This window comes from Triticum dicoccoides, chromosome 5A (assembly GCF_002162155.2).
Source record: "Triticum dicoccoides isolate Atlit2015 ecotype Zavitan chromosome 5A, WEW_v2.0, whole genome shotgun sequence".
NCBI classification, from domain to species: Eukaryota; Viridiplantae; Streptophyta; class Magnoliopsida; order Poales; family Poaceae; genus Triticum; species Triticum dicoccoides.
In genome coordinates this window covers 464,931,561-464,956,013 of record NC_041388.1, presented here as the reverse complement: position 1 = coordinate 464,956,013, position 24,453 = coordinate 464,931,561, and the positions used below count along the sequence as shown (strand labels likewise).

The window sequence follows — 24,453 nt, the reverse complement described above, 5'->3', positions numbered from 1 at the left end:
TGACCAAGTTTCAGTATTTGGTCCCATCGAGTTTGGTAAATGGTGTGTAACTGTTAGATTTTGTGTGGAGGCTATATATACCCCTCCACCCTCCTCTCCATTAAAGAGACTATCAGAACGTGCCTACACTTCCAGCATTCATTTTCTGAGAGAGAACCACCTACTCATGTGTTGAGACCAAGACATTCCAATCCAACCACAAGAATCTTGATATCTAGCCTCCCCCAAGTTGTTTTCCACTCAAATCTTTTTTCCACCATATCCAAATCTATGAGAGAGTTGAGTGTTGGGGAGACTATCATTTGAAGCACAAGAGTAAGGAGTTCACCATCAACACACCATCTATTACCTTTTGGAGAGTGGTGTCTCCTAGATTGGTTAGGTGTCATTTGAGAGCCTCCGTCAAGATTGTGGAGTTGAACCAAGGAGTTTGTAAGGGCAAGGAGATCGCCTACTTCGTCAAAATCTACCCCAAATGAGGCAAGTCCTTCGTGGGCGATGGCCATGGTGGGATAGACAATGTTACTTTTCCGTGGACCCTTCATGGGTGGAGCCCTCCATGGACTCGCGCAACCGTTACCCTTCGTGGGTTGAAGTCTCCATCAACATGGATGTATGATAGCATCACCTATCGGAACCACGCCAAAAATCTCAGTGTCTACATTGTGTTTGCTCCCTCCAAACTCCTCTCCTTTACCTTTATATGCAATGATTTACATTTCGATGCTATACTCTTAGAATTGCATGTGTAGGTTGATTGCTTGACTTGTGTTAAGTTGATAAAATCTACCAAGACTTAAAATTGAGAAAATGCTAGATTTTTATTTGGTGAATAGTCTAATCAACCCCTCCTCCTCAAACATACTTTCGATCCTACACCGGGCCCAAAATAGCCCGACCCGGATTGAAAAATGGAATAATTATTTAGACTATGCAGGACCCCTATATAAAAAATTTGATTTACTCCCATCTTTACGCAGTTTACAATACAAAAAACTGTAGAGAGGATAAGAGCAAATGCACCCTATTTGAAGCACCTGGATTCCACGCAAGAAGCGGTTTCCAAGAACATCACTGGTGCCTACTCCCTCCGTCCCTTAATATAAGGGTGTTTTGACACAGAGGGAGTATTTCACAAAAAAGAAAAAGAAAAACTCGAGCAGGAATCAGTGTCTGAACTGCTCAGGAGCAATGCACTTGAGTGGATCAATCAAGAGCCAAAGCCAGCAATGTTTCCTTTCCCCTTAAATTATATATGCATATTACTGTATATTTTATACATACAGTTATAGAATTATATACACCTGACCTGACTGCCGCACCTATGAAGAGATATGTGCTGGAAGGAAATGAAAACGCTGTATTGTATATATATGCTTAACAATCTTCTACGTGTTCTATACAGTACCAACAACTAAACAGCGACCGCCGGGGTTGGAAGCTCCGGCAGTCCGCTCTCGCCATTCAGCACAATGACTTTCCCCTCCGGGTCCACATCAACGATGACAGAGTCGCCCTCCTTGACCTCCCCGCCCAAAATCTTCTCCGCGAGGCTGTCCTCCAGGAGCCTCATGATGGCCCTCCTCAGCGGCCGCGCTCCGTAGCTAGGGTTGTACCCTTCGTCCACGACCCGCTCCTTGAACTTCTCCGTCACCTGCAGGTTGATGTCCTTGGTCTTGAGCCTGGTGAAAACCTCCTGCAGCATTATGTCCGCGATCTCTTTGACTTCCAGCTTGGTCAGCTGTCTGAAGACGATCATCTCGTCCAGACGGTTGAGAAACTCTGGTCGGAAGTACTGCTTCATCTCCTCGATCACCAAGCTCTTGATCCTGCCATAGCTGCTGTCCTTCTCGTCCGAGTCGAGGTCGAACCCGATCTTCCTCCCCCCCTTCTCAATCACGCTGCTCCCAACATTTGATGTCATTATCAGGAGCGTGTTCTTGAAGTCCACTGTTCTCCCCTTGCTGTCGGTTAACCTTCCGTCTTCCAGGATCTGGAGCATCATGTTGAACACATCCGGATGTGCCTTCTCAATCTCATCAAAAAGCACAACGCTGTATGGCCGCCGTCGAACCGCCTCCGTCAGCTGCCCACCTTCAGTGTATCCCACATAGCCTGGTGGTGAACCGATCAACTTGGACACAGTGTGCCTCTCCATGAACTCACTCATATCCAGCCGGATCATGGCTTCTTCAGAGCCGAAGTAATATGATGCCAGAGTCTTTGCAAGCTCTGATTTCCCAACACCAGTGGGACCTGCAAAAATGAAGCTCGCAATTGGTCTGTTGGGGCTCTTGAGGCCCACACGAGCACGGCGAACAGACCGACTTATTGCTTTCACAGCCTCGTCTTGGCCGATGACACGCTTATGCAATGTCTCTTCCATCTTAAGAAGTTTATCAGATTCGTCAGTCGAGACTTTCTCCACTGGAATACCAGTCCATGATGACACAATGTGCTGGATATCTGATTCATGCACCATCGGCCCCGTCTCTCCCGACTCAGTCTCTGCTTTGTTCATCTCCTTGCTCTTGTCAATCAAGGCTGTTATCTGGGCCTTCAATTCCATTTCACGATCTCGCAACTCTCCAGCCTAATGGCATAACATTGCAATAGGCACAGCAACCATTAGTTTTTTTTCGATAAAGGGAATATATTAATAGCAACTATTAGTTAGCATCTATATCAAAGAAAGTGCAGATATATGGTGGTTGGCATCCAGAAAGTTGAGATCATCAACCCACATGAATAGAATAAACATACACTAGTGCGGTTTTTATGCTAGAGAAAAGGCAGATTCAAGGACACTAGTAATAATTTACTTGCAGTGATAACTATTTAATGTCAGAAGTATGACAAACATTTTTTATCATCAACTGAGACCGACCGCACCGACAAGAACGCCTAGATCATACTATGAAATTACATGTCATCTTCCAATTATATCAATGAACACTCTAAACAAGTTAAATATGGTGGATTAACATCCCACATGAAGTTTTTAAACAGTTGGGTTGCTCTATCAGCATTAAGAGAATTCAAAATATAGTAGTCCACCGTAGGCTGATACCTTCTCAAAATCCTGGCCACGGACAGCTTCATTTTTATCTTTCGTTATTTGCTTAAGCTCCTTGTCAAGCTCTCTGGCTTCCTCAGGAACCTACATAAGTGATTCTGTTTAGATTTTGTGCGGGGCATGCAGAAAATAGAAAAGGCCAACATTTAAACACATTCTCTACCTGGGCATGTCGAAGCCTAACACGTGAACCTGCTTCATCAATCAAATCAATTGCTTTATCTGGGAGGAAACGATCACTGCAAACAAAACAATTCGCCAGATATTAAAAGGATACAGGATAGCAGCCAAGTTGTATATGAGATTCGGACAAGAAACATAGTATAATTTTTCTCTGCAATGTTTTTGAAGCCTGAGAATATCATACATCACATTACAGAGCATATATGCTCCTCATTTGGTTTTCTAAGTATTGATGTTGTAGACTCTGATGGTTATGTTAAGCTATTAACTGTCAACAAAAATTTGACCTTTTAATTCGGAATCTCAGCCACATTTTGGTTGCAGCACAGGTTCATTTTGTATCATAAACTACTTGGTAAGTTGTATTGTAATATTAGCATGACCAGCTAAGGTGATAGACTCTATCTCATAGTTCACATACCTGATATATTGATAAGATAGCTTAGCAGCTGCAATCAAAGAATCATCAGTGTAACGAAGTTTATGATGGATCTCATATCGCTCCCGGAGCCCTCTGAGAATTTCTATGGTCTCATCAACTGATGGTTCCGGTACCTTTACTGGCTGGAAACGTCTTTCTAATGCTGGATCTTTCTCAACATGCTTCCTGTATTCATCAAGCGTGGTGGCTCCAATACACTGAGAAGGTTAGTTGTAAAAAAGGTTCAGTAAAATCAAAAGAAACTACAGATTCAGCTTGATGGAATAATACCAGGCACTAGAAATGTTTAGCATAAGAAAGCAGATTGTTAGCCCTGTGTCCCAATACGGTGCCAAGTAATCTCATCGACATACCTGTAGTTCTCCTCTTGCTAAAGCTGGCTTTAAAATATTAGCAGCATCAATAGCACCTTCGGCGGCTCCTGCTCCTATGAGGGTGTGAACTTCATCGATGAAGAGAATTATCTCATCGCTCTGTTTGATTTCTTCCATCAGTTTCTTCAACCGTTCTTCAAATTCTCCACGGTATTTCGTACCAGCAACAAGAAGTCCCATATCAAGGGTAATGACCTGTAGTAAATGGTTTCGAAGATGATCATTTCCTTCCAATCTTTTCAAAACAATGCAGGAACACACACACACACACAAAGTGACAAGTATGAAGTATAGTACAAATAAGGATCGTAGTCTCAAAAGGTCCACATCTGACTGGTGCAGATTGCGGGGCATGGACCTTGGAAGTTGGGACTATGGCCCCTAATTTGCACACATAACAGATATCGCACGTAAGTAATTTTTGAACACATAATTATTTATAATTTTCCTTTGTGTCATTAACCAATTGTGAAGCTGATTTCATACGGTTTTTTGTGTGTGAAGAAAACAGTAGGTTTCCCTACTGTGATTAAAAGGAAATTGTAGTTTGTATGAATATACATAACTTAAAAAAGACCATCTACTATCTAGCTATGACAAGGCATTATGCCCAAAAGAAGAGAGTACAACTAAGGCATGTGCTTAAATGAAGGAGTTAAACCATGCTGGTAAGTCTTTTCTATCATTTCCTCTTAGCTCTATGAACCAGCCAGTGGAGTTGATTGCATACACTAGCCAGTGGGGTTGATTGCATACACCAGCCAGTGGAGTTAATTGCACATGTTACCCTTATTATTTGTCCAAAAGACGTGCACACAAGTTCTGCAATTTTGCTTGTAAGTCTGTGCATCAGCATAGATAATTAAAGAAATTGGATATACACTTGCTCGAAAATTATGTTTTCCACTAAAAGAAAAATATGATTTGTCATAGTAAGGTACAAGCTCAAGCAGAACAGCATGGATAAACCAAACACAAGGCAGTAATCAAACGTAGTAGAAATACAATGAGAGCCATACACCTAATCTACTGGGTGAACACTTCACAGGAATGCCAGAATCAATTAACAGAGCAAATATTAGGATCAACATATAAGAATTGCAACAAGGTATACAACTGCATTAAAGCACCAAGGTATACCTTCTTCCCCTCTATCGTCTCAGGCACATCGCCACTAGAAATGCGTTGAGCAAGCCCTTCTGCAATAGCTGTTTTCCCAACACCCGGTTCTCCAATTAAGCAGGGATTGTTCTTGGTTCTTCTGCCCAAAATTTGTACGACGCGTTCAATCTGTGGTTCCCTCCCAACAACAGGATCTAGCTTTCCCTACAGATATTATTGGACTTAACAATTAGAGGCCTGAACTAGCACCTATTGTGTCGTAGTAAAATGAAAATATTACCTCCTCGGCTAATTTTGTTAAATTAGTCCCATACTCCTCAAGTGTCGGCATCTTGTTACCACTGCTCCCTCCCCCAACTCCAGCACCAACAGCTTCTGTTGTCTCACCAATCATCCGGACAACCTATAGATGCATAACATTTGTGAAAACAAGATAAAAGGAAGAAAAAAAGACTTGCTTTTCAAAGAGACCGCAATCTCAGATATAGCTTACCTGGGTACGAATATTGCTGGGGTCAGCACCAAGAGACTCAAGTACGCGAGCTGCCACCCCTTCCCCCTCACGAAGCAATCCAAGAAGCAAGTGCTCGGACCCAATATAGTTGTGTCCTGGAAAGATGAGGGTATCAGCTCCAGTAAACAGGAACCTTCTAAGCAGTTTGTTCAAATGTAATGACAAAACAGATGCACCACTGTTATGAGCGGCATATATTACAGCCAGGCGGTTAGGGGCCTGGCCCAGTTATCTTATCGTGTTAGGGGCTTAGCCCAATTATATAAACTCATGTAAGGACCCGTTTTAAGATTAAGCAAGAAGCAATCATTATTTGCTCGGCTTCCCGAAGGGAGCCGGCAGACCTAACCCTAGCCGCCTCCTGCCAACGCCACCACCTCTTCCCTCGCGCACGACGGCGCCCAGCCGCCAGCGACCGCGAGATCGCCCACATCCAGCCCCCTCCTTCCCCTACAATCTCCGCCCTAGACCCGGTAGAACCCTAGTTTCTACCAATTTGGTATTAGATAGCTCGGTTCCGATCATGTCTGCACCACCGCCCACCCCACCACTGCCCACATCACCACCGTGCCACCAATCCTCTCCACCGCGCCGCTGGCCCTCTCCACCGCGCCGCTGTCCTCCCCACCCGCGCCACTGGTCGCCACCTCCAGCGCCCCCACCGCCCAGCTGCCAGTGCCCTCCACCGCCATCTACACCCCGGAGGAGGTCACCGGGGTCCTTCACGCTCTCGTTGCAGCGGTCCAGGAGATCCGGCTGTACTTGGCCAGCCCCTACAGGCCTCCGCCACCCCCGCTGCCGGCTGCCGCCACCAGTCCGCCGGCCCTGCCGTGTTACTCGCCGCACTCGGCAGCCTCCGCGGCGTTCGCTGGGCCGCTGCAGCCGCCGCCCGCCACCACCCCGCAGTGGCCGTCGCCGGTTCTCATGACGCCCCCCATGCAGCAGCCGCTGCCGCTGCAGCCGCCCCCCGCCAGCACCCCCATCTAGCCGCAGTGGCCATCGACGGCCCTCGCGGCTCCCGCCACGCCCGTCGCCCACATGCAGCAGTAGCTGCAGCTTCATCCCGCCGCGTCCGTCACGCCCATGCAGCAGCCACTGCAGCCCCAGGCACCCCCGCCGCTCAGCATCGGGCTGGCGACGACCATGCCGGCGGGCGTTCCGATCCAGCAGATCCGGTTCCCACCCTCACCGTCACCGCTTCTGGCCTGGTTGGCCGGGTTGACGCCACAGCCGGCCTACACTATGGCCGGGGAACAGCCGGCGCCCACCCTGCAGTACGGCGGGCCCTCCGGCTCCGCGGGTGCCTACGCTGGCCGCGCGGGACCGCCGTTTCACGGGGGACCCCCGGTGCCCACCAACCCGGCATCATTCTCTTCGCTGCCCCGTACCGCCGAGCCGCACGCCCACGGGGGTCCGACTCCGACCCCGCCGCGCTTCGCCAAGCTCGACTTCGCCACCTACGACGGCACCGAGGACCCCCTCAACTGGCTCAACCAATGCGAGCAGTTCTTCCGAGGGCAACGGATGCTCGTGTCGGACCGCACCTGGCTCTCTTATCACCTCCGGGTGCCGCACAGACGTGGTACTACGCCCTCGAGCAGGACGAGGGCGGCATGCCCCCATGGGAGCGTTCTCGCGAGCTCTGCCTCCTTCGCTTCGGACGCCGATATGCGGGAGCCGGCTGGCGGAGTTGGGCCGCCTCCCCTTCACCTCTAGGGTGCAGGACTTCACCGACCGCTTTCAGGCCCTGGCGTGCCACGCGCCCGACGTGACGTCTCGCCAGCGGGCCAAGCTCTTTGTTGGCGGTCTGCCAGATCATATCCACGTGGACGTGGAACTGCAGGGACCCCAGGACCTTCAGACGGCCATGTATTACGCACGCGCGTTCGAGCGTCGCGCGGTGGCCATCCAGCAGGCATCACCGTACAGGGCCGCTGGGTCGCCACCCTGGCCGGATGTTCCCGCGCAAGGTTGGCCTGCTCAGGCTTCCGCGGCACCCCTCGCCGCGACCGCGGCGCGCCCGTTCCGCCGGCTCACCTCGGCCGAGCTGCTCGAGCGTCGCCGCCAAGGGTTGTGCTTCAACTGAGACGAGCCCTACGTGCCCGGCCACGTCTACTCGCGTCTCTTCTACCTGGAGGTTGCGGACTACATGGAGGAGGAAGCCGCCGCCGCCGGGCTCGGCGACCTGCACGCCCCAGTTGCCGCGAAGGTGTTTGGTGACGGCTGTTCACCTCGAGGAGTTCCGCAAAGCGCTTTCCCGCCTTCCAGCTCGAGGATGAGCTGTTTGTGCAAGCGGGGAGAAATGTTATGAGCGGCATATATTACAGCCAGGCAGTTAGGGGCCCGACCCAGTTATCTTATCGTGTTAGGGGCTTAGCCCAATTATATCATTAGGAGGATTATATAAACTCATGTAAGGACCCGTTTTGAGATTAAGCAAGAAGCAATCATTATTTGCTCGGCTTCCTGAAGGGAGCCGGGAGACCTAACCCTAGCCGCCTCCTGCCAACGCCAACGCCTCTTCCCTCGCGCACGACGGCGCCTAGCCGCCGGCGACCGCGAGATCGCCCACATCCAGCCCCCTCCTTCCCTTACAATCTCCGCCCTAGACCCGGTAGAACCCTAGTTTCTACCAACCACATCATGAAAACAGAGGGAAGAATTCATATAAGGAATAGAAGGATGTCCATTATTGAAAAACTATATATTGGGAAACCAAAATAATGAAGTGCATGATAAAAGTACATCCATGTATCCCCTTATAAATTTAAAATTTAGACTTTTAGTTCATGTAGAAGAACGATGAAATAGCACTTTAGCAAGTGCAAGTGTCAACATAATACGATGCACTAAAGCATATGTTGGTGAGTTCAACTACAATCCCTTCAGAAAACAGCATAATGGGAATGAGGAGAGTGTGAATTCATAGAATGGCTGCTGTAGCAAAAATTAAATTATGAGTCACAGTCATTGTGGTGTCTGTTCCAGCTGGATCAGCCTGGATCACTTAACCAATGGCAAATCCTACAGATTGTCCAAGACTTGTATGTTTACTGATAGCTGGAGACAACTTCGTTGGCTGGTGGCGACTCAGTAACTGGCCGTTGACTGCACTACGCCATGCCTAATGCTCATAGTTGGTGGATTTTAGAAGCAGCAAAATGCTGCCATCCTCAACAGGGAGAGGCCCTGCATCACCTTGCTGCCCAATACCATCCTGCAGAAGCATAGTTACGGGCTACAGCGGGAGAGGCTAGCTCCAAGCGTCACTATGGGCAGAAGATAGCTCATAGGGGTGTGGTGCTTGTTGAGTTGTTGTGCTTGTCATAGGCCTAGTCATAGGCTTGTAAATAACCTCTTGTATCTATCGAGACGAAAGGCTTTCAGATTTTCTCAAAACAAAAATACTTTTAAGTTGTAACTGAAATGTGATGCCCCAAGACCGGAGCTTCAGATGCCTTCCAGGGTTTCCGAGATTCATTGTGTGATTTTTTTTTGCTTGTTGCATTCATCATTGCATCATGTGCATTGCATCATGTCATCATGCCATCATGTCTTTTTTTTTAACTCAACTAAATAAATGGCATGGATCTTTGATCCATTTAAATCGAGGGAATTCACATGGTGAGTTCTCTTCATAACATATCCTCCTAATATTTAGGGAGCTATTATAAAATATTCCGTTAACTTGGAATCACCCATAACACAATTGCACTACTCTTCAACTCTTCCCTTACCCGACTCAACCTCCTATCCTTTCTTTTCGACCTTTTAAGTTAAATTGCAAATTGGGTTGCAATTTTACTTTCTCCATTAATGTCCCAAATCTGCCCATAAATCACATCTATTGTGTAGGGTCACCTCCTATAATTTCAACCCATTTGGAGTTCATTCGAATGGGTTTCAAAATTCAAACTTGCCGAGTTAAATCCAACGCGTGTGGATTTTACTTCCTCTAAAAATCCTCAGGCCATTTTTGTCAAATTCCTCGTATTTTTGCGAGTCCGGGAAATTTATCTGCGTACTCAAATTCTTTCCCTAACCTTCCTCTTTCCTTTTCTTCTCCTTAATTGTTTTCTGCTAAGAAAATAAAAAGAGAAGAGAGAAAGAGAGAAGGGAGCCCGCAGCCCAATTTGGCCCAAGGCCCACTCCCCCGTAACCCTAGCGCCAGGGGGAGAGCCCATCTGATCGATCCCCAACTTCCCCTGCCTCCTCCTAGCGCCGTCACCAGGGAACCGCACGCCCGATCCCCATCTCCCTCGCAACCCCCATCTCCCCGATCCCCTCGTCCTCTCCCTCGTTCCCACACAGCGCCGCCACACCCAGGAGAGGAGCTCCTCGTCCTCGATCCCCTTGCCGCCACCACCGCGAGTTACCCTCGCCGCCGCGCATCCCATGCCGCCGCCGAGCTCCATCAGGAAGGCCACCCCACGCGCGACCCAGCGCCTTGCTGCCTCCCCGTGCCTGGGGCTGCCTCCTCGCCCTCGCTGCTTGCCCACGGGCCACACGGCCTGATGCCGGCGGCCAGCGCTGCCGTGGCCGTCGCCTCACCCGTCCGCCTCAACGCCTCCTCCTGCCTGCGCCTCCCTCTCCTACATGGCCGCCCTAGGCTCCTTAGGAAGCCGCGCCGCCCGCCTCTGGCCATGTCTCCGACGAGATCCCGGCAGCCCCACGCCGGAGCCGCCGTTCCTGCGCTGCCGCCGCACCATCTTGCCTCCTCGCGCGCCCATGGTCCTCCAGAAGTCTGCGCTGCCCTGCCCGCCTATCAGGAACGCCATGGTTGGCCCCTCCGAGACCTTGGCATGAACCGAGCTTCTTCCTTCCCGAGGTCTCCTGACCCGTCAAGTTCCGCACACGAGACTACATCTCCGGGGACTACCGTGACCGTGTTTTTTTGCCTACTACCACTTCGGTTCGTCAAGGCCACCAAGTTCGACTACGGGGATTCACCCAGTACCATTCGGATGCACCAAGTTCGACTACATGGACCGCCAAGTTCCTCCACCGATGACTCGAACGGCTACAAAACGTGAACCACTACCGTCGACCCGCAAAGACCCCGTGGACGTCAAGTTCCATGTCGTTGACCCCGAACCTCTACGAAAACGTGTACGACTACTTCCGTGGCCGAAGACCCGTGTACAACTACCGTCGTCGAAGGCCGTCGAGTGAACGTCTACCCACATCGTGTATTTGACCAAGTTCGATGACGACCTCCGAAGAACTCGGATTCGCGAAGTTCTACTACCGTCGCCCCCGGAAACCTTGGATTCGTCAAGTACCTCTCCCAAAGCGAACGTGAACCACTACTTCCCTCGACGACCCGTGAACGACTACTTCCACTACGAACTCGTTCCGCCCGAAATGCACGCTTCAAAGGTATAACCACCGAGACGACGCGCGTGAACGAATGTTGTGTGTTGTATGAAATGCTCGCGTGTGCACCATGTCCGACGTGTTTCTTGCATGTTCCCTGTTGCCATACCGTCGTCTCGTGGGACACCCGGTTACCGGGACCCCCCCACCATCTTTTGACACGCTTCCGTCACTTTTCCTTTTGCACCAGTATCTCCATGAGCTACCGGAACCGACATGTTGCCGTGGCATCATTTTCGGATTCGTCGCCGTGGCACCCTTTCTTTCCACCATGGTGACAAATGCTTCATAATGCTCTTATCAATATTTTCATAAAACTTGCATAAACTTGCGTATGTCATCCGCATCATGATAACAACACCAAGAATGTTTAAATTGTTGTTTGCGGCCTCATTTAAATTGTTGTTTGCTAAATGCATATGGGGATTTACCGGAATTGTTGTTTGATGTTTCCAGCCTCATTTAAAATGCCTAGCGGTGTATTTTACTCATGCTTCACCTCTTGCCATGTTAATCAACATTTAATATTGTTGGGTACATAAACGAGATCGAACTAAATAACTTGAATGTGGTGTTAGTATTGTTTGTGCACTTTGCCATGGCATGCCTCATTAAACCGGACATGCATCATACTTGGTTGTGCATCATGCCATGCTTATGCGATGGTTGTTTACTATGTTGTTTGCTTCTTTCCGGTGTTGCTTCTTCGGGTTGCTTATGCGATGGTTGTTTCCGGTGTTACCATTTGCCACCTAAGCCTTTTTCCCTTGGGTTCTGCAGACTCGAGGGTCATTTTTATTTTGAACCCCCGGGCCAGTGCTCCTCCGAGTGTTGGTTCAAACTGGGCGATGTCCGGCGCCCCCTGGGCAACCAGGGTCTATGCCAACCCGACGTCTTGCCCATCCGGTGTGCCCTGAGAACGAGATACGTGCGACTCCTATCGAGATTTGTCGGCACATCGGGTGGCTTTGCTGGTCTTGTTTTACCATTGTCGAAATGTCTTGTAACCGGGATTCCGAGTCTGATCAGGTCTTCCTGGGAGAAGGAATATCCTTCGTTGACCGTGAGAGCTTGTGATGGGCTAAGTTGGGACACCCCTGCAGGGTTTGAACTTTCGAAAGCCATGCCCGCGGTTATGGGCAGATGAGAATTTGTTAATATCCAGTTGTAGAAAACTTGACACTTATAACTTAATTAAAATGAACCAATCGCGTGTGTAGCCGTGATGATCTCTTCTCGGCGGAGTTCGGGAAGTGAACACGGTTCTTGTGTTATGCTTGAATGTAAGTAGTTTCAGGATCACTTCTTGATCACTTGTAGTTTCTCGACCGTGCGTTACTTCTCTTCTCGCTCTTATTTGCGTATGGTAGCCACTATATATGCTAGTGCTTGCCGCAGCTCCACCTCACTACCCTTTCCTACCCATAAGCTTAAATAGTCTTGATCTCGCGGGTGTGAGATTGCTGAGTCCTCGTGGCTCACAGATACTTCCAAATAGTTGCAGGTGCCGATGATACCAGTGCAGGTGAAGCAACCCAGCTCAAGTGGGAGCTCAATGAAGATCTTGATCGTTGTTTTGTTTCGTTTCCTGTTGATCAGTAGTGGAGCCCAGTTGGGACGATCGGGGATCTAGCATTTGGAGTTGTCTTCTTTTATTTTGATTCCGTAGTCGGACATTTGTTTGTACCTTGGATGATGTATGAATATGTATATATTGTGTGAAGTGGCAACTGTAAGCCAACTCTTTATCTCTTTCTTATTCAGTACATGAGATATGTAAAGATTACCCCTCTTGCGACATGCCTACCATGCGGCTATGCCTCTAAGTCGTGCCCCAACACGTGGGAGATATAGCCGCATTGTGGGTGTTACATGAAAGTAGTCAGGTAGCTAGCCAATTGTGTGGGCGAACCGGCCAACGGATAAAATTTAGACTTATAGTTGGTGAGGAACATGAAAAAGCGCAGTAGCAATTAGAAGTGTGAAGAGAACATGCTTTACCTCCGCTTCAATCATCCTGGATGGAAGCATAATGGAAAGAGCGATGGTCACCATAATCAAATATGTATTATCAGTCACAAATTCAACCCTAGTGATATCAATTGCCGCTAGTTCAACTTGGAACACTTAGTGATGGAACGAATTCATGTTTTGGTTGCTGAAAACTTTTAAGTTATACTCCCTCCGTAAAGAAATATAAAAGCATTTAGATGACTAAAATAGTAATCTAAACGCTCTTATATTTGTTTACAGAGAGAGTAACTGATAGCTAGCTAAGAAAAAGGCATCAATCGTTCCAGTAACAGAGATGTAACTATCCCTTTGTTAGGTTTCAGTTTGTCTGGCAGTAACCTAGGAACCATAGAAATAAAATAAAATGGATCAAACTATAGAAAGACCTCTTGACTGACATACCTAGCTGCCGAGCTTCCTCCAATGAAAGCTCTAAAACACGTTTTGCACGTGGTGTGAATGGTATTTCGACAGCAACAAAACCATTGCCCCTCCCAATGATCTTCTCCACTTCCACACGGGCATCCTTCAAATTTATACCCATGGACTTAAGCACCTTTGCCGCAATACCAGTGCCTTCTCCAACCAGACCCAATAGAACTTGCTCGGTTCCGACAAAGTTGTGGCCCAGGCGCCTCGCTTCCTCTTGCGCAAGCATTATGACCTTTATAGCTTTCTCAGTAAACCTCTCGAACATTGCTCTGGTTACAAAAGAAGCACGCCTTCCCCGTCTAGAGAATCTGTAAGATGCAACTGTTGACCTGAAGTTGGACGAGCGCACGGCTGAGAAGCTATGTACCGATCTCAGACCGACAAATGCTGCCATCCTTACAGGACGGTTCAATGACATTGCCAACATTGAGGGAGTCCTCCTGGTTCCATGAGACTTGCAGTGCCGACCGCCTGTACGGCCTGCAAAAGTTGTCTCAAGAGCAACCGGCAGGACTAAGGTCCCTGCCATGGTCAAAAGTAAGTTGTCCCAAACCTGTGCAAGATGTTAGCATAGAAGTAGTTAGAAACCATTCTAGATACTTGATCCTCAAAGAGAAGTAAGCTGAATGCTCAGAGAAAAACACGATAGAAATACTTTAGTACAACAACGATACAAGTCAATGTTTATTTAGCTTTAACCTCTTCGTCTTGCGTCCCTAAGTCTTTTTTTCTTTTGTTTTTGAGAAACACATGTAACTTCATTCATACTCGACAACCATCACAGGTACAATCCTCTGGATCCAAAGTCCAAGAAACTACACAGTAACACCTACAACTAAGAATTATAATGTAATCTCTTAAGAGACATCTTCTCCGTGGTATCAGTCTTTGCAAGATGAACTATAGTCAAGGTTTTATTAAAGATACTGCAATTGGACCGGAGCAGCGACACTGCCACTCGTTTACCCGCACAAGCTTGATTGCCAATAAATGCTTTTGGAAGCCCCTTGAGTCGATCATCAAAGATGATAGGAAGCCGTAAGTTATGAATGGATTTGGGCCTGGATGATCCCCTAGAAGTGCAGGTTGTCAATCTAAAAAAAGGTGCAGGTTTTCGAATTGCAAGATCTTTGCCAAAACGTCAAAGAAGGGATCCGACTCTAGAAAGAAAGCCAACAAAAACAACACAAATCAATAACATAAACTCATCACATGGCACCGCCACGATAGAGAAAGAACCACGGTACCTTTATTCACAAAAACACCACATCCACCACTAGAGAGACCCTAACGAAGACCACAAAACGAAGGAGCTGAGGTCCCGCCATCTCTCAATGCCAAGATGGCAGCCACAAAACTCTGAGGCCAAGATGGCAGCCAGAGGCGAGGGGACTCAAATTTTTTTCAAGTGGCGGCTGTTGTTCTTTCCTAAAACCCTAAACCACACTCCCTTTCTGCCTCACACCCCTAGTGGAAGAAATAAAATAAGACGTGCACTTCATCATGGACTTTATTTTGCACTGTAAATGAAAATACTAGTCCACCGTTCCATACTTTTTTTTCTTGGAAAAGGAGGAAGACCCCCGGCCTCTGCATCTGGGCGATGCATGCAGCCACTTTATTAATTATTCACAAAAGATCTTACAAAGTAATACATCAGTAAGACTGAAGCCACCGTCTAGGCAAAATCTGTCGCTACTCCAATTGATGAAGGGATGCTGATAGTCTGAGCCTAATACCAAATAGACCTCGCAGCCAAACCTAACATCTAAGACCTGAGGCTCCAACCAAGCCACCTGCCGGGTATGGAGCACCCACCGGTCCGGCGCACACTCAGTGGCCGCCGCCGCCAACTGCCACCAATCCATCTTCAGAGCTGTACTGACACATCAACCTTGCCCGGTCTAGCTGTCGTCGACGCCGCCACGACGCGAGACAACGCCGCCATCCTGCGCTCGTCCATCAACACACGCCCAGCAGCGAAACCCCGCTGCTCCATGCCGCTGGGAACCGCCATTGTCGACGTGTCAGATGCAACGCCACACCTCCTTCGCGAACACCACCTGCTGCCACTGGTCCCATCCCCTCCACTTGCAATTCCTCTGCACTCCCAACCAAGCCCCAAGACCCCTGACGACACCTTCAGGAAGGTCACGACGTGAAGCACCACTGCCGCCAAAACCGAAGAGGATTGTAGGTTTTCACCCGGCATGAGATCAGGGTGGGTAGATTGGGCCGCGCCTTTATGAAGGAAAGTGATGCCCATGGACACCGCCGCCACTGGAACAGTCAAACCGGCCAAGGTTTCCCCCGGACCCAAGGTACACCACCAGGGCTCACCATCACCGGAGCCTACAGCCGCAAACCAGCGGGACGACAAGAAAGGCAACAGGAGGGAGGGGAACCACCAGATCTGACGCCGCGGAAACCGCCGGAGGAACACCGGCCGCCCAATCCGATCCCCGGCAGCCCACCTGCCCCGCCGCGCTCGGACGAGGAGGCCAACCTAGGGGCCGTCGCCCCGGATCCAGCAGCCTCCGCCCCAGATCAGGCAGAGCATCGCCAGGCTGCTGCCACGACCGCCCCTAGGAACCGGCTGGCCGCCACGCTGCCGCGCTCATGGAGACGTATAACGCCCTCGATGCGGCTATATCTCCCACGTGTCGAAGCACGACTTAGAGGCATAACCGCATTGAAAACAATGTCGCAAGAGAGGTAATCTTCACACAACCCATGTAATACATAAGGGAAAGAGATACATAGTTGGCTTACAATCGCCACTTCACACAATACATGAATCGCCACTTCAGGTTTTCTTCTCAACGTTGTTTGTTTCATCCGTCTCCAAGTTGCCTTTGTTTTTCCCATCCTCCCTCCCTTTGTTTCTTTAAGGACTCAGATGTCTTAATCAAGTATCTTTCATTCTTGTGAAGTCTCTCCATCCTTTCCTGTCAAAATTCTTATCCGGTGATTCTCATGAAGATTCTAACGGAGCTTCTAGTTCATCATTCTTCGTTTCTTTTATCTTCTCCGGTGGTTTCAAGTCAAGCTTTGTTAACCTTACCCTTTTTCCTCATTTCAATGCCTTCTCATACCGGTGTACTTCATAATAATTCACTTCTCGCTATTCATTTATTCCGGCATGCTCAAATTTTCTAAAAAGGCTCGTCTTGTCATTCAAGATTCTTTCAAGATCTTTCGAGGATGTTATCTCATTCAAGTCATTTAATTCAACCGGTGCAACCTTTCTTTTAAATCATTTCAACGGTGTTTCTTTTGAGTGGGCCCTAACCCACAGGTCTTTTCCCAGGATCTTACCTGACTCTTCTTATTTTCCCGGAGCTATCCTAAATTCCTTTTAAAGTTTGACGTAAGAATGAGTTATCATCAGTCAAATGCCATCTCCTAGATCTTTCACAATTCTTTTCATCGTTGGCTCAACCTCTTCGTTTTGATTCTTCCGGAGTGTCTAAATAATTCTTGGTGATGTTTCTCGTCGTCATTCTCGGATTTTGAAAACCGAAGAAGAGTTTCTCTTTAATCTTGCTCCACTCTCTTCAAGATTCGTGACTCTAGCTTGTTGCCATCCTCTCGTAATTGTTTTGATCGTGAGAATTTTTTTCACCTATCCAGAGTAATTCAAGAGTCTTCTCAGTTTGTTATCCGGAGTCCATCAATTCAGGTTTATTCATTCTCAGCTGTCAGTTATCATTCTCCTATCTTGCCGGTGCATCAATCAAATATCCTCTAATCAGTTCTTGATCTCTTCGTTCTCATGTATCTAGTTTTTCTCAAGCACCTTCGTTCATTTGCTAATTCTTACCGGTGATGCACCCCTACTTCGATCATTTTCAATTCTTACGGTGGTCCGTTCAAGAGTTCTCTTCCTTGGTCACCATATCAATTTATTCGTTGTTTCAACCATTCCGGTGGTTCGTTCAATACCTTCTCAAGTTTGCGCTATATCTCTCTTAATCCTTTCTACGAGAATAAGTAGGGTGCCAAATGCATTGTTTGTCATCAATTTAATTGATGAAGGACGAGCATAATATAATTCTTATTCTTGTTTCATCGAGTTTGTTCAATTCCTGTTTTTCCGGAGTGGTTCATCATACTTATTCTGGGTTTCAAGTGCTCTTCTTTCTTTCCCGGAGTTCCAAGTTCTCTCAATTATTTCATCGCGAGATCCATTTAAATCATTGCAAGGCTTCAATCTTATTCTTTTCATCCTCCATTTCGATTGATCATTTCTTTTACTACCGGAGTTCTTCATGGAGGTTCTACATGATGGTTCATCAAGGATTTGATTCCTTCTCGAAGTGTTCATCGAGATTCTTTTCAGAGGAGCTCTAGCATTCTTCATCTTGCATTCGTGAGTGCGATTCCTTTCTACCGTATCTTTGGAGGTGGTATTATGTCATTCTTGATAATTTGAGCTCATCCTTCATGATTCACATATTGTTAAGAATGAGGTATTTTAAGTCCATCAATCTCTTCATTGGAGTTATATAGGGTTATATTTCACCTAAAGCCTTCCCTGAGGATTGTTGCTATCATGGTGTTTATATTTGACCCAAGCTCTTCTTTATCCTTCCGGTGAAATACTTTCTCGTCTCCTTGTCCATATCAATTCAATTCTTCTTCCCGTGAGTGGCAGGTTGTCACCTCATAATTTGAGATGTATTCTATAAGACCATATCAAGCTTATTCTTTTCGTTGTTGGTTTTCAACAACTCCGTTCTAGCATTTGTTGTAACCGTGCTCTCTCAAGATCTTGTTTCCCTTCGTTCCGGAGACATTGTGATGTTGCTCTCCTCAACCCATCTTCTCGGATTGTCAGGACCATGTTTTGATCGTGCTTATCCTTTTAACCGGAGTATTGTGTCCCTTTTCTCAAGCTCTTTCATGTTATCTAGTTTTTTTTCATCTCTTTTGAACCGGAGTGCTGTCTGAGATCTTTCTTACTCCCTTGCCCCATTCATTCAATAGTTACGGAGGTAGTGTGTTGTTGATTTCATCAAGTATCCTCTCATCTTACCAAGTTCTTATTCAATTTCTTTTCTTTTCAATCGGAGTGCTGCTCGAAGTTGTTCTTCCTTGTTCCTCTTTTCTAACGGAGTGTTCTCAGCTTCGTCATCTCCGCTGTATTCTTTTCTGGATATGGCTTAATCTTTTTCAGGGTTCTTTGGTTTCACTCGTTTGGCAAAGGAGCAACTTAGTTTTACCTCTTCTCTTTCTCTTCCGTTTTCCCTCCGGTGCCATTCTAGATCTCGGGACGAGATCCTCTCGTAGTGGTGGAGTGTTGTAATGCCCCGAGACCGATGTGTCAGGTGTCGTCCAGTTATTGGCTGTTGTTGCCTTGTCATTGCTTGCGTGTCATGCATTGCATATCATGTCATCATGTGCATTTCATTTGCATACATGTTCGTCTCATGCATCCGAGCATTTTTTCCGTTATCCGTTTTGCAATCCGGCGCTCCGTTCTCCTCCGGTGGTCATTTCTACCTTTTTCTCGTGTGTGGGGATTAAACATTTCCGGTTTGGACCAAGACTTGCCAAGCGGCCTTAGTTTACTACCGGTAGACCGCCTGTCAAGTTTCGTACCATTTGGACTTCGTTTGATGCTCCAACGGTTAACCGAGGGACCAAAAAGGCCTCGTGTGTGTTGCAGCCCAACACCCTTCCAAAGTGGCCTAAAACCCACCTAAACCTGCTCCATCATCTCGGTCGTTCGATCACGATCGCGTGGCCGCAAACCGCACCTCATTTGGACTCCCCTAGCTCCCTCTACCTATAAATATGTGTCTCCCTCCGAAATTCTCGCGCAGACGAAACCCTAATCCTTCCCCTCGCGCCGCCGGACGCGTCCACGCGCCGCCCGGACATGTCCGCTCCGCCGGCCACCTCACCTCCACCAATCAGAGGACGCCACCTCGGCTCCGCCGCCGACTCCAGCGAATCCGCCGCCGCCATGTGTCGCCCGCGCCCTCCTCTCTCTTCCCCCGCGCCGCCGCGACCCTGTGGGCCCGAGGCCGGCCCGCCCGGCCCATCTCTGCACCGCCGCCCACGCCCGGCTCTCCTCCCGCCCGAGCCGCGGCTCCTTCCACCGGCCGCCAGCTTGCTTCGCCGCCGCCTTCCTTCGCGCCGCGCGCCACCCGAGGCACCTCGCCGTCCCTCGCCCCTCGCCGCTGCGCTCGCCGCCGGCCACAGCGCCACCCGCGCCGGTCGCCGCACCCTCCGGTCTCGCCCGCCGCCTCCGGCGAACTCCGGCTGCAGCTCCTCCCCAAACTCCGGCGCCCTGTTCCGGCAATTCTCCGGCGAGAGCCCGGCGCCACCTCGAGAAGCGTGCAGATCCAGATCCGCCCTGGTGGATGAGATCCACCGGGAGATGAACCAAACGGCGCCATCCCGAACCGGATCCACCCCATCCCGGATATCCTCATCCCGCGTTGACTTTTTCGCGGAGGTATAATTTCACTAAGTCCCCGAGATTTCCATGTTTCATATGCCCATATTCATCATGTCGTAACTCCGCATCCGTAGCTCCGTTTTGGGCATATAGCATATCAAAATGTTCGTCTCAGAGAGTACATCATTTCATTCCATTGCATCATTTTCATTTGAGTTCATCTTAATGCCCGAAATTTTGTTAGAAGTATGCTAGTTGAGATAATTGTCAGATCTGCTGCTCCATTTAGATATTTTTCATTTTTGCCATGATTATTGTGTGCATGATATGCCCTTAAGCTCTACATTTGTTTTGTTATATGTTTTGCCATCTATCCAGTGTGAAGTGGCGATTGTAAGCCAACTATGTATCTCTTTCCCTTATGTATTACATGGGTTGTGTGAAGATTACCTCTCTTGCGACATTGCTTTCAATGCGGTTATGCCTCTAAGTCGTGCTTCGACACGTGGGAGATATCGCCGCATCGAGGGCGTTATAAGACCGCCCTGGACCAGATCGGCGTCGCTGCCATATATCGGGGCCTCATCCTCCGCGCTCATGGAGACGGCCCTGGACTAGATCGGCGTCGCTGCCATAGATCGGGGCCTCATCCTTGAGATCGGGGATCTCACGCATCCCTAGCCCGGGGTGAGAGGGCGATGCCTCCGCCGCCTCCATCGCACGCGCGGGCTTAGCCCGGCGCCGACCACCGACGGCGAGGGAGGGGAGAGCAGGAAGGAGGGGCCCAACGGCGGAGGGTTGGGACCCCACGGTCTCCCGCGCGGGGGCGACGGAGGGGGAGGGGGAGATGATGTTAGATGATGGCCTCCGTTCCATACTCTTAAAGCAACTCTAGCAGTATCGGGCCAATTGGCATAATAACCGTCAATATGACTAGGCTGGGGACGTTGGTTTGGAGCACGTGCCATCCGCTCATGCGGGAGGGAAGTTTCACCTCCCTCCTCAACCTCCCGCGCTGGCTCATGGCAATTTTACCGCAATTTTTCCCACTGTCGCAGCTTGCAGCTATGAAAAGCCCCGCAGCCTCCACTCCCCTTCTCGCCGATCACAACCTCCACTATAACAGCCGGCGGACTAGGTGCTGTTCTCGGAGGAGAAGTGGTGGTAAAATTTATGTCAGCCATTTTGGGAGACACATAAGGATTTCCACAAGGATCACCATATGTGTCCCAAAAATGGTTAGCATAATTTTTCCACCAGATGGGAAGAAATCGACGACTCTACGGCGAGAAGCGTGGAGGAATGAAATCGACGACGATGTTTGAAATTTTAAGAAGCGGGGAATCTATGGAGATTTTGAGCATCGCCATCGGAATCGAGTTGCCGCCATCGGAACTGACACCCTGAAGCTGAAATCAGTACTGGAAACGGGTCGCCAACGACCAAATCACAGTCACAATCGGTACCCCGTTGTAAAGCCCTCGCTGTCGTGCTACTGGCCATCCAAGCCCTCGTCGCCATGCTCAGGTTTAACTGAATATATATGTATCAGAGATTGGGAAAAAAATATGTCCCACTGACGAATGGGTCCCATGATATGAAGGAAGCTCTTATGCTGATTCTATGTGTGCACTTGGCTCGGCAGCCTCATATTGCTCCATATGTGATATGGAGGCTGCCAATATGGCAACACTGCTAGAGTTGCTCTTTTGTAAGGCATCTTTGGCAAAATAAGGGGCTGCCTCAGGAAAAAAATCGCTAGATTGGAGTATTGTCAATCTTGTCCAACATCGTCTGAAAGGGCTTGGGCATATACAATGCAGGCCTCCAGAAGCGTCAGTGCATGACGAATGGTTAAGGCATGCTGATAATATCAAGAAAGATAAGGATAGACCAAACTTGACACGAGAGAAGTCCGTAATGAAAGATCTAAAGGACTGAAATATCACCAAAGATTGGACAGGGTGCGTGGAAGGTAGCTATTGCACCCACAAAACTCTAGCCTACACCAACTTATTTGGGATTGAAAGGCTTTGTTGTTGTTGGAGTAGTGTCAAGCGGAAGAAAAGAACATTTCCGTCGGTTCGCCCGTCCGTTTAAAGATAAGGATCGCTGGCGCACTTGAACTTTCTGCCGCATCAATCAACTAATGCTGCCGCGAGATCGCCCAGGGCAACCTTAACCAGAATATAAGAACTAAAAACAAAGGGGAAGAGAACATCCCAGGGGCTTCATGACCAATAATCACTCCAAAGATGAAATATTGGCGTTGAAGAATCAAGCCCTCGCCCGAGAACAAGCGATTACCGGAACCAAGAGCGAGGAAATCGAGAGAGGGAAGCCACGAGGATGAACTACTCACCTGCGATGAGAGACCGAGAGAGGGAGAGAAAGGAGCGCGGCCCTGTTTGTTTCTCCTCCAAGGAGAAGGAGATAAGAAGGGAGAAGAGGAGTCGCTTGGTTGGGGGTGCCCAACAAGCAACCAGAGAAGAGAATTGCTCTTTCCTTTCTTTGTTTTGGCCTCATGCTCATTCTGGCTGATTCTTTTCTCTCTCTCCTTTAGTTTCCACAAGTATCTTTTTTTTCTGAATTATTATGAGGGCTGGGGATTTGGACAAGTCACCAATTTACCCGCCAAGCATGGTGGCAGATATTTCTTTGGCGGTTCAGATATTATTATTTTTCATCTCATGAGAAGAGAATCTGCAACTGTTCATACGATGCACGTAAAATGTTGGGACGGAAGAAAAAGACAGTTGGGTTCAACAAAATTTGAGACATTAACAGCTAGCACAAGTCTTGGTGCAGAGATGATGCTAATGAAGATTTGAATATACTCCTACATTGTCTTCCTTTTAATGAACACTAGCAAGGATCATGAAGGCCCACATGCTTCATTAATTACCGAAAATGATAAAAATCTGGCGTCGGACTTTTAGGTTTCTAGGGCTAACACATCGATTGCCGTCAGATTATTTGCACGGATATTGAAGCACATTTGGTTGCTAGGTCATGTTTCCAGTTCGTATGTCGTAGGGACGCGTCCGCGCGAATGCGCGTTCACGACAAGTCAACCGCCACCTTATCCACTCCCCCCTTGACACTATCATTTTCGTTCCATTTTTTGTCGCCATCCTCGCATAGAGGGAGAGACGAGCTGCTCGTTGATGGATTTCCTCCGTCGCCGCACCAAGCCTCCTGATGGACATATGGAGCAGCCGCAGCTCATTGGTGAGGCCTTGCTGCACTCATCTTCTTTCTTTCCCCTCCTCCTTCCGCATCTCCACACCCGGCGGCAGCAAGATTTCGAAGGAGAAATTATTGACGGCGAACGACATGGAGAGAAGCAGCTCGAGGGCGGCGCTCGATTGTTGTCGCCGTCGTGGTGGCGCTATGCCTCCTCTGTTTTCTTATCATTGCTCCACCTGCTCTCTCACCTTCTCTCTATCTCGTACACACGCCACCATGGAGCTTTGATCCGGTGCTTCCCGCCACAGTCTGTTGCCGGGAACGCTGCGCCCCGCCAGCTATCCTCTAGATCAACCTTCTCCACCACGTTCCAGTGGCAGACGTCGGTAACTGTCTTCCCCAGCCGTTGCGCCGCCCGCTGCCACACCTAGTGTGCGAGCTTCATCGGCAACGACTCCTTGTATGGTCTGTGTATCGCTGATTCGGCCTGGTGAGATGTTATTTGTAGCACATATTCTTTCAGAGTGATTGAGCCACCCGATTTTTCTGGTTATGTACATGTACTGAATTTTGTCTAATTAAGGTTCTATTTAACACAATGGCAACCTAAATTGTGTTCACATGGCAAATTTGCCATGATTTTGTGTTTTGTGGAAAAACAAAACAAATCATGCTAAATTTTCCATGTGTCCAGTATAATTTTTGCCTTCGTCACTTGCAATATGTCTTTTCTCTACATTTTGCCACGATATAGATCGCAATTTTTTCATACATTTGCCATGTGACCATCACATTAAAACTCTAGTTTTGCCATGATTCATGAATCAAAAAAATTCTAGAAATTGCCATGTATGTAAAGATGCCATGGCCTAGAACAGAAAATATCATAAACTTTTTCCATGTGATTTGTACAAATATTTGTAATTTTGTCATGCGTTAGAAAGCCGCCATTTTATGGGCAAATTTTTAAAATGCTTTTGCACATGGTAAATATATTGCAATTTATATCTTTTTCAATCTGTTGCAATGGCAACAATCTTATAACTTTTGCAATGTCTAGAATTCAGTTTTTGCCATGTTACGAATACACTTTTTTGCCATGGCAAAATATCACTGCAATACACAATTTGGTAATTCATTTTGCATGGCAACAATATTTTAATCCTCTTGCAATGCCTTGAATCCCATTTTACCATCTCGCCAATACACATTTTGCCATCGCAAAAATCTTCATAACATTTGCCATGTCACCATGCAATTTTTGCCATTACGAATACAAATTTTGCTGATGAGACTTTTGCCATGGCCAAATATCATTGCAAT

At 48.2% G+C, this 24,453-nt stretch overlaps 1 protein-coding gene across 1 annotated transcript; it reads right to left on the bottom strand.

Annotated features, from left to right (window-relative positions):
• Positions 1–1,206: 1,206 nt before the first annotated feature.
• On the bottom strand, positions 1,207–22,457 carry LOC119302294 (chaperone protein ClpC2, chloroplastic). The gene is made up of 10 exons (XM_037579331.1): positions 22,304–22,457; positions 13,503–14,085; positions 5,691–5,806; positions 5,478–5,600; positions 5,216–5,401; positions 4,055–4,270; positions 3,681–3,898; positions 3,240–3,315; positions 3,071–3,160; positions 1,207–2,593 (listed from the first exon to the last, which is right to left on the bottom strand). Exons 2-10 carry the CDS (start codon positions 14,059–14,061, stop codon positions 1,415–1,417), a joined length of 2,763 nt encoding a protein of 920 aa, XP_037435228.1. The 5' UTR covers positions 14,062–14,085; positions 22,304–22,457; the 3' UTR covers positions 1,207–1,414.
• Between the last annotated feature and the right edge of the window lie 1,996 nt (positions 22,458–24,453).

Excerpts from the sequence above, each read along its gene's own strand:
- LOC119302294 (XM_037579331.1), bottom strand. The coding sequence starts at position 14,061 with ATGGCAGGGACCTTAGTCCTGCCGGTTGCTCTTGAGACAACTTTTGCA. Across the intron at positions 3,899-4,054 it reads TAGCAAGAGGAGAACTACAG|TGTATTGGAGCCACCACGCT; the intron begins GTATGTCGATGA and ends TAACCTTCTCAG. Across the intron at positions 2,594-3,070 it reads GTGGCCAGGATTTTGAGAAG|GCTGGAGAGTTGCGAGATCG; the intron begins GTATCAGCCTAC and ends TTATGCCATTAG.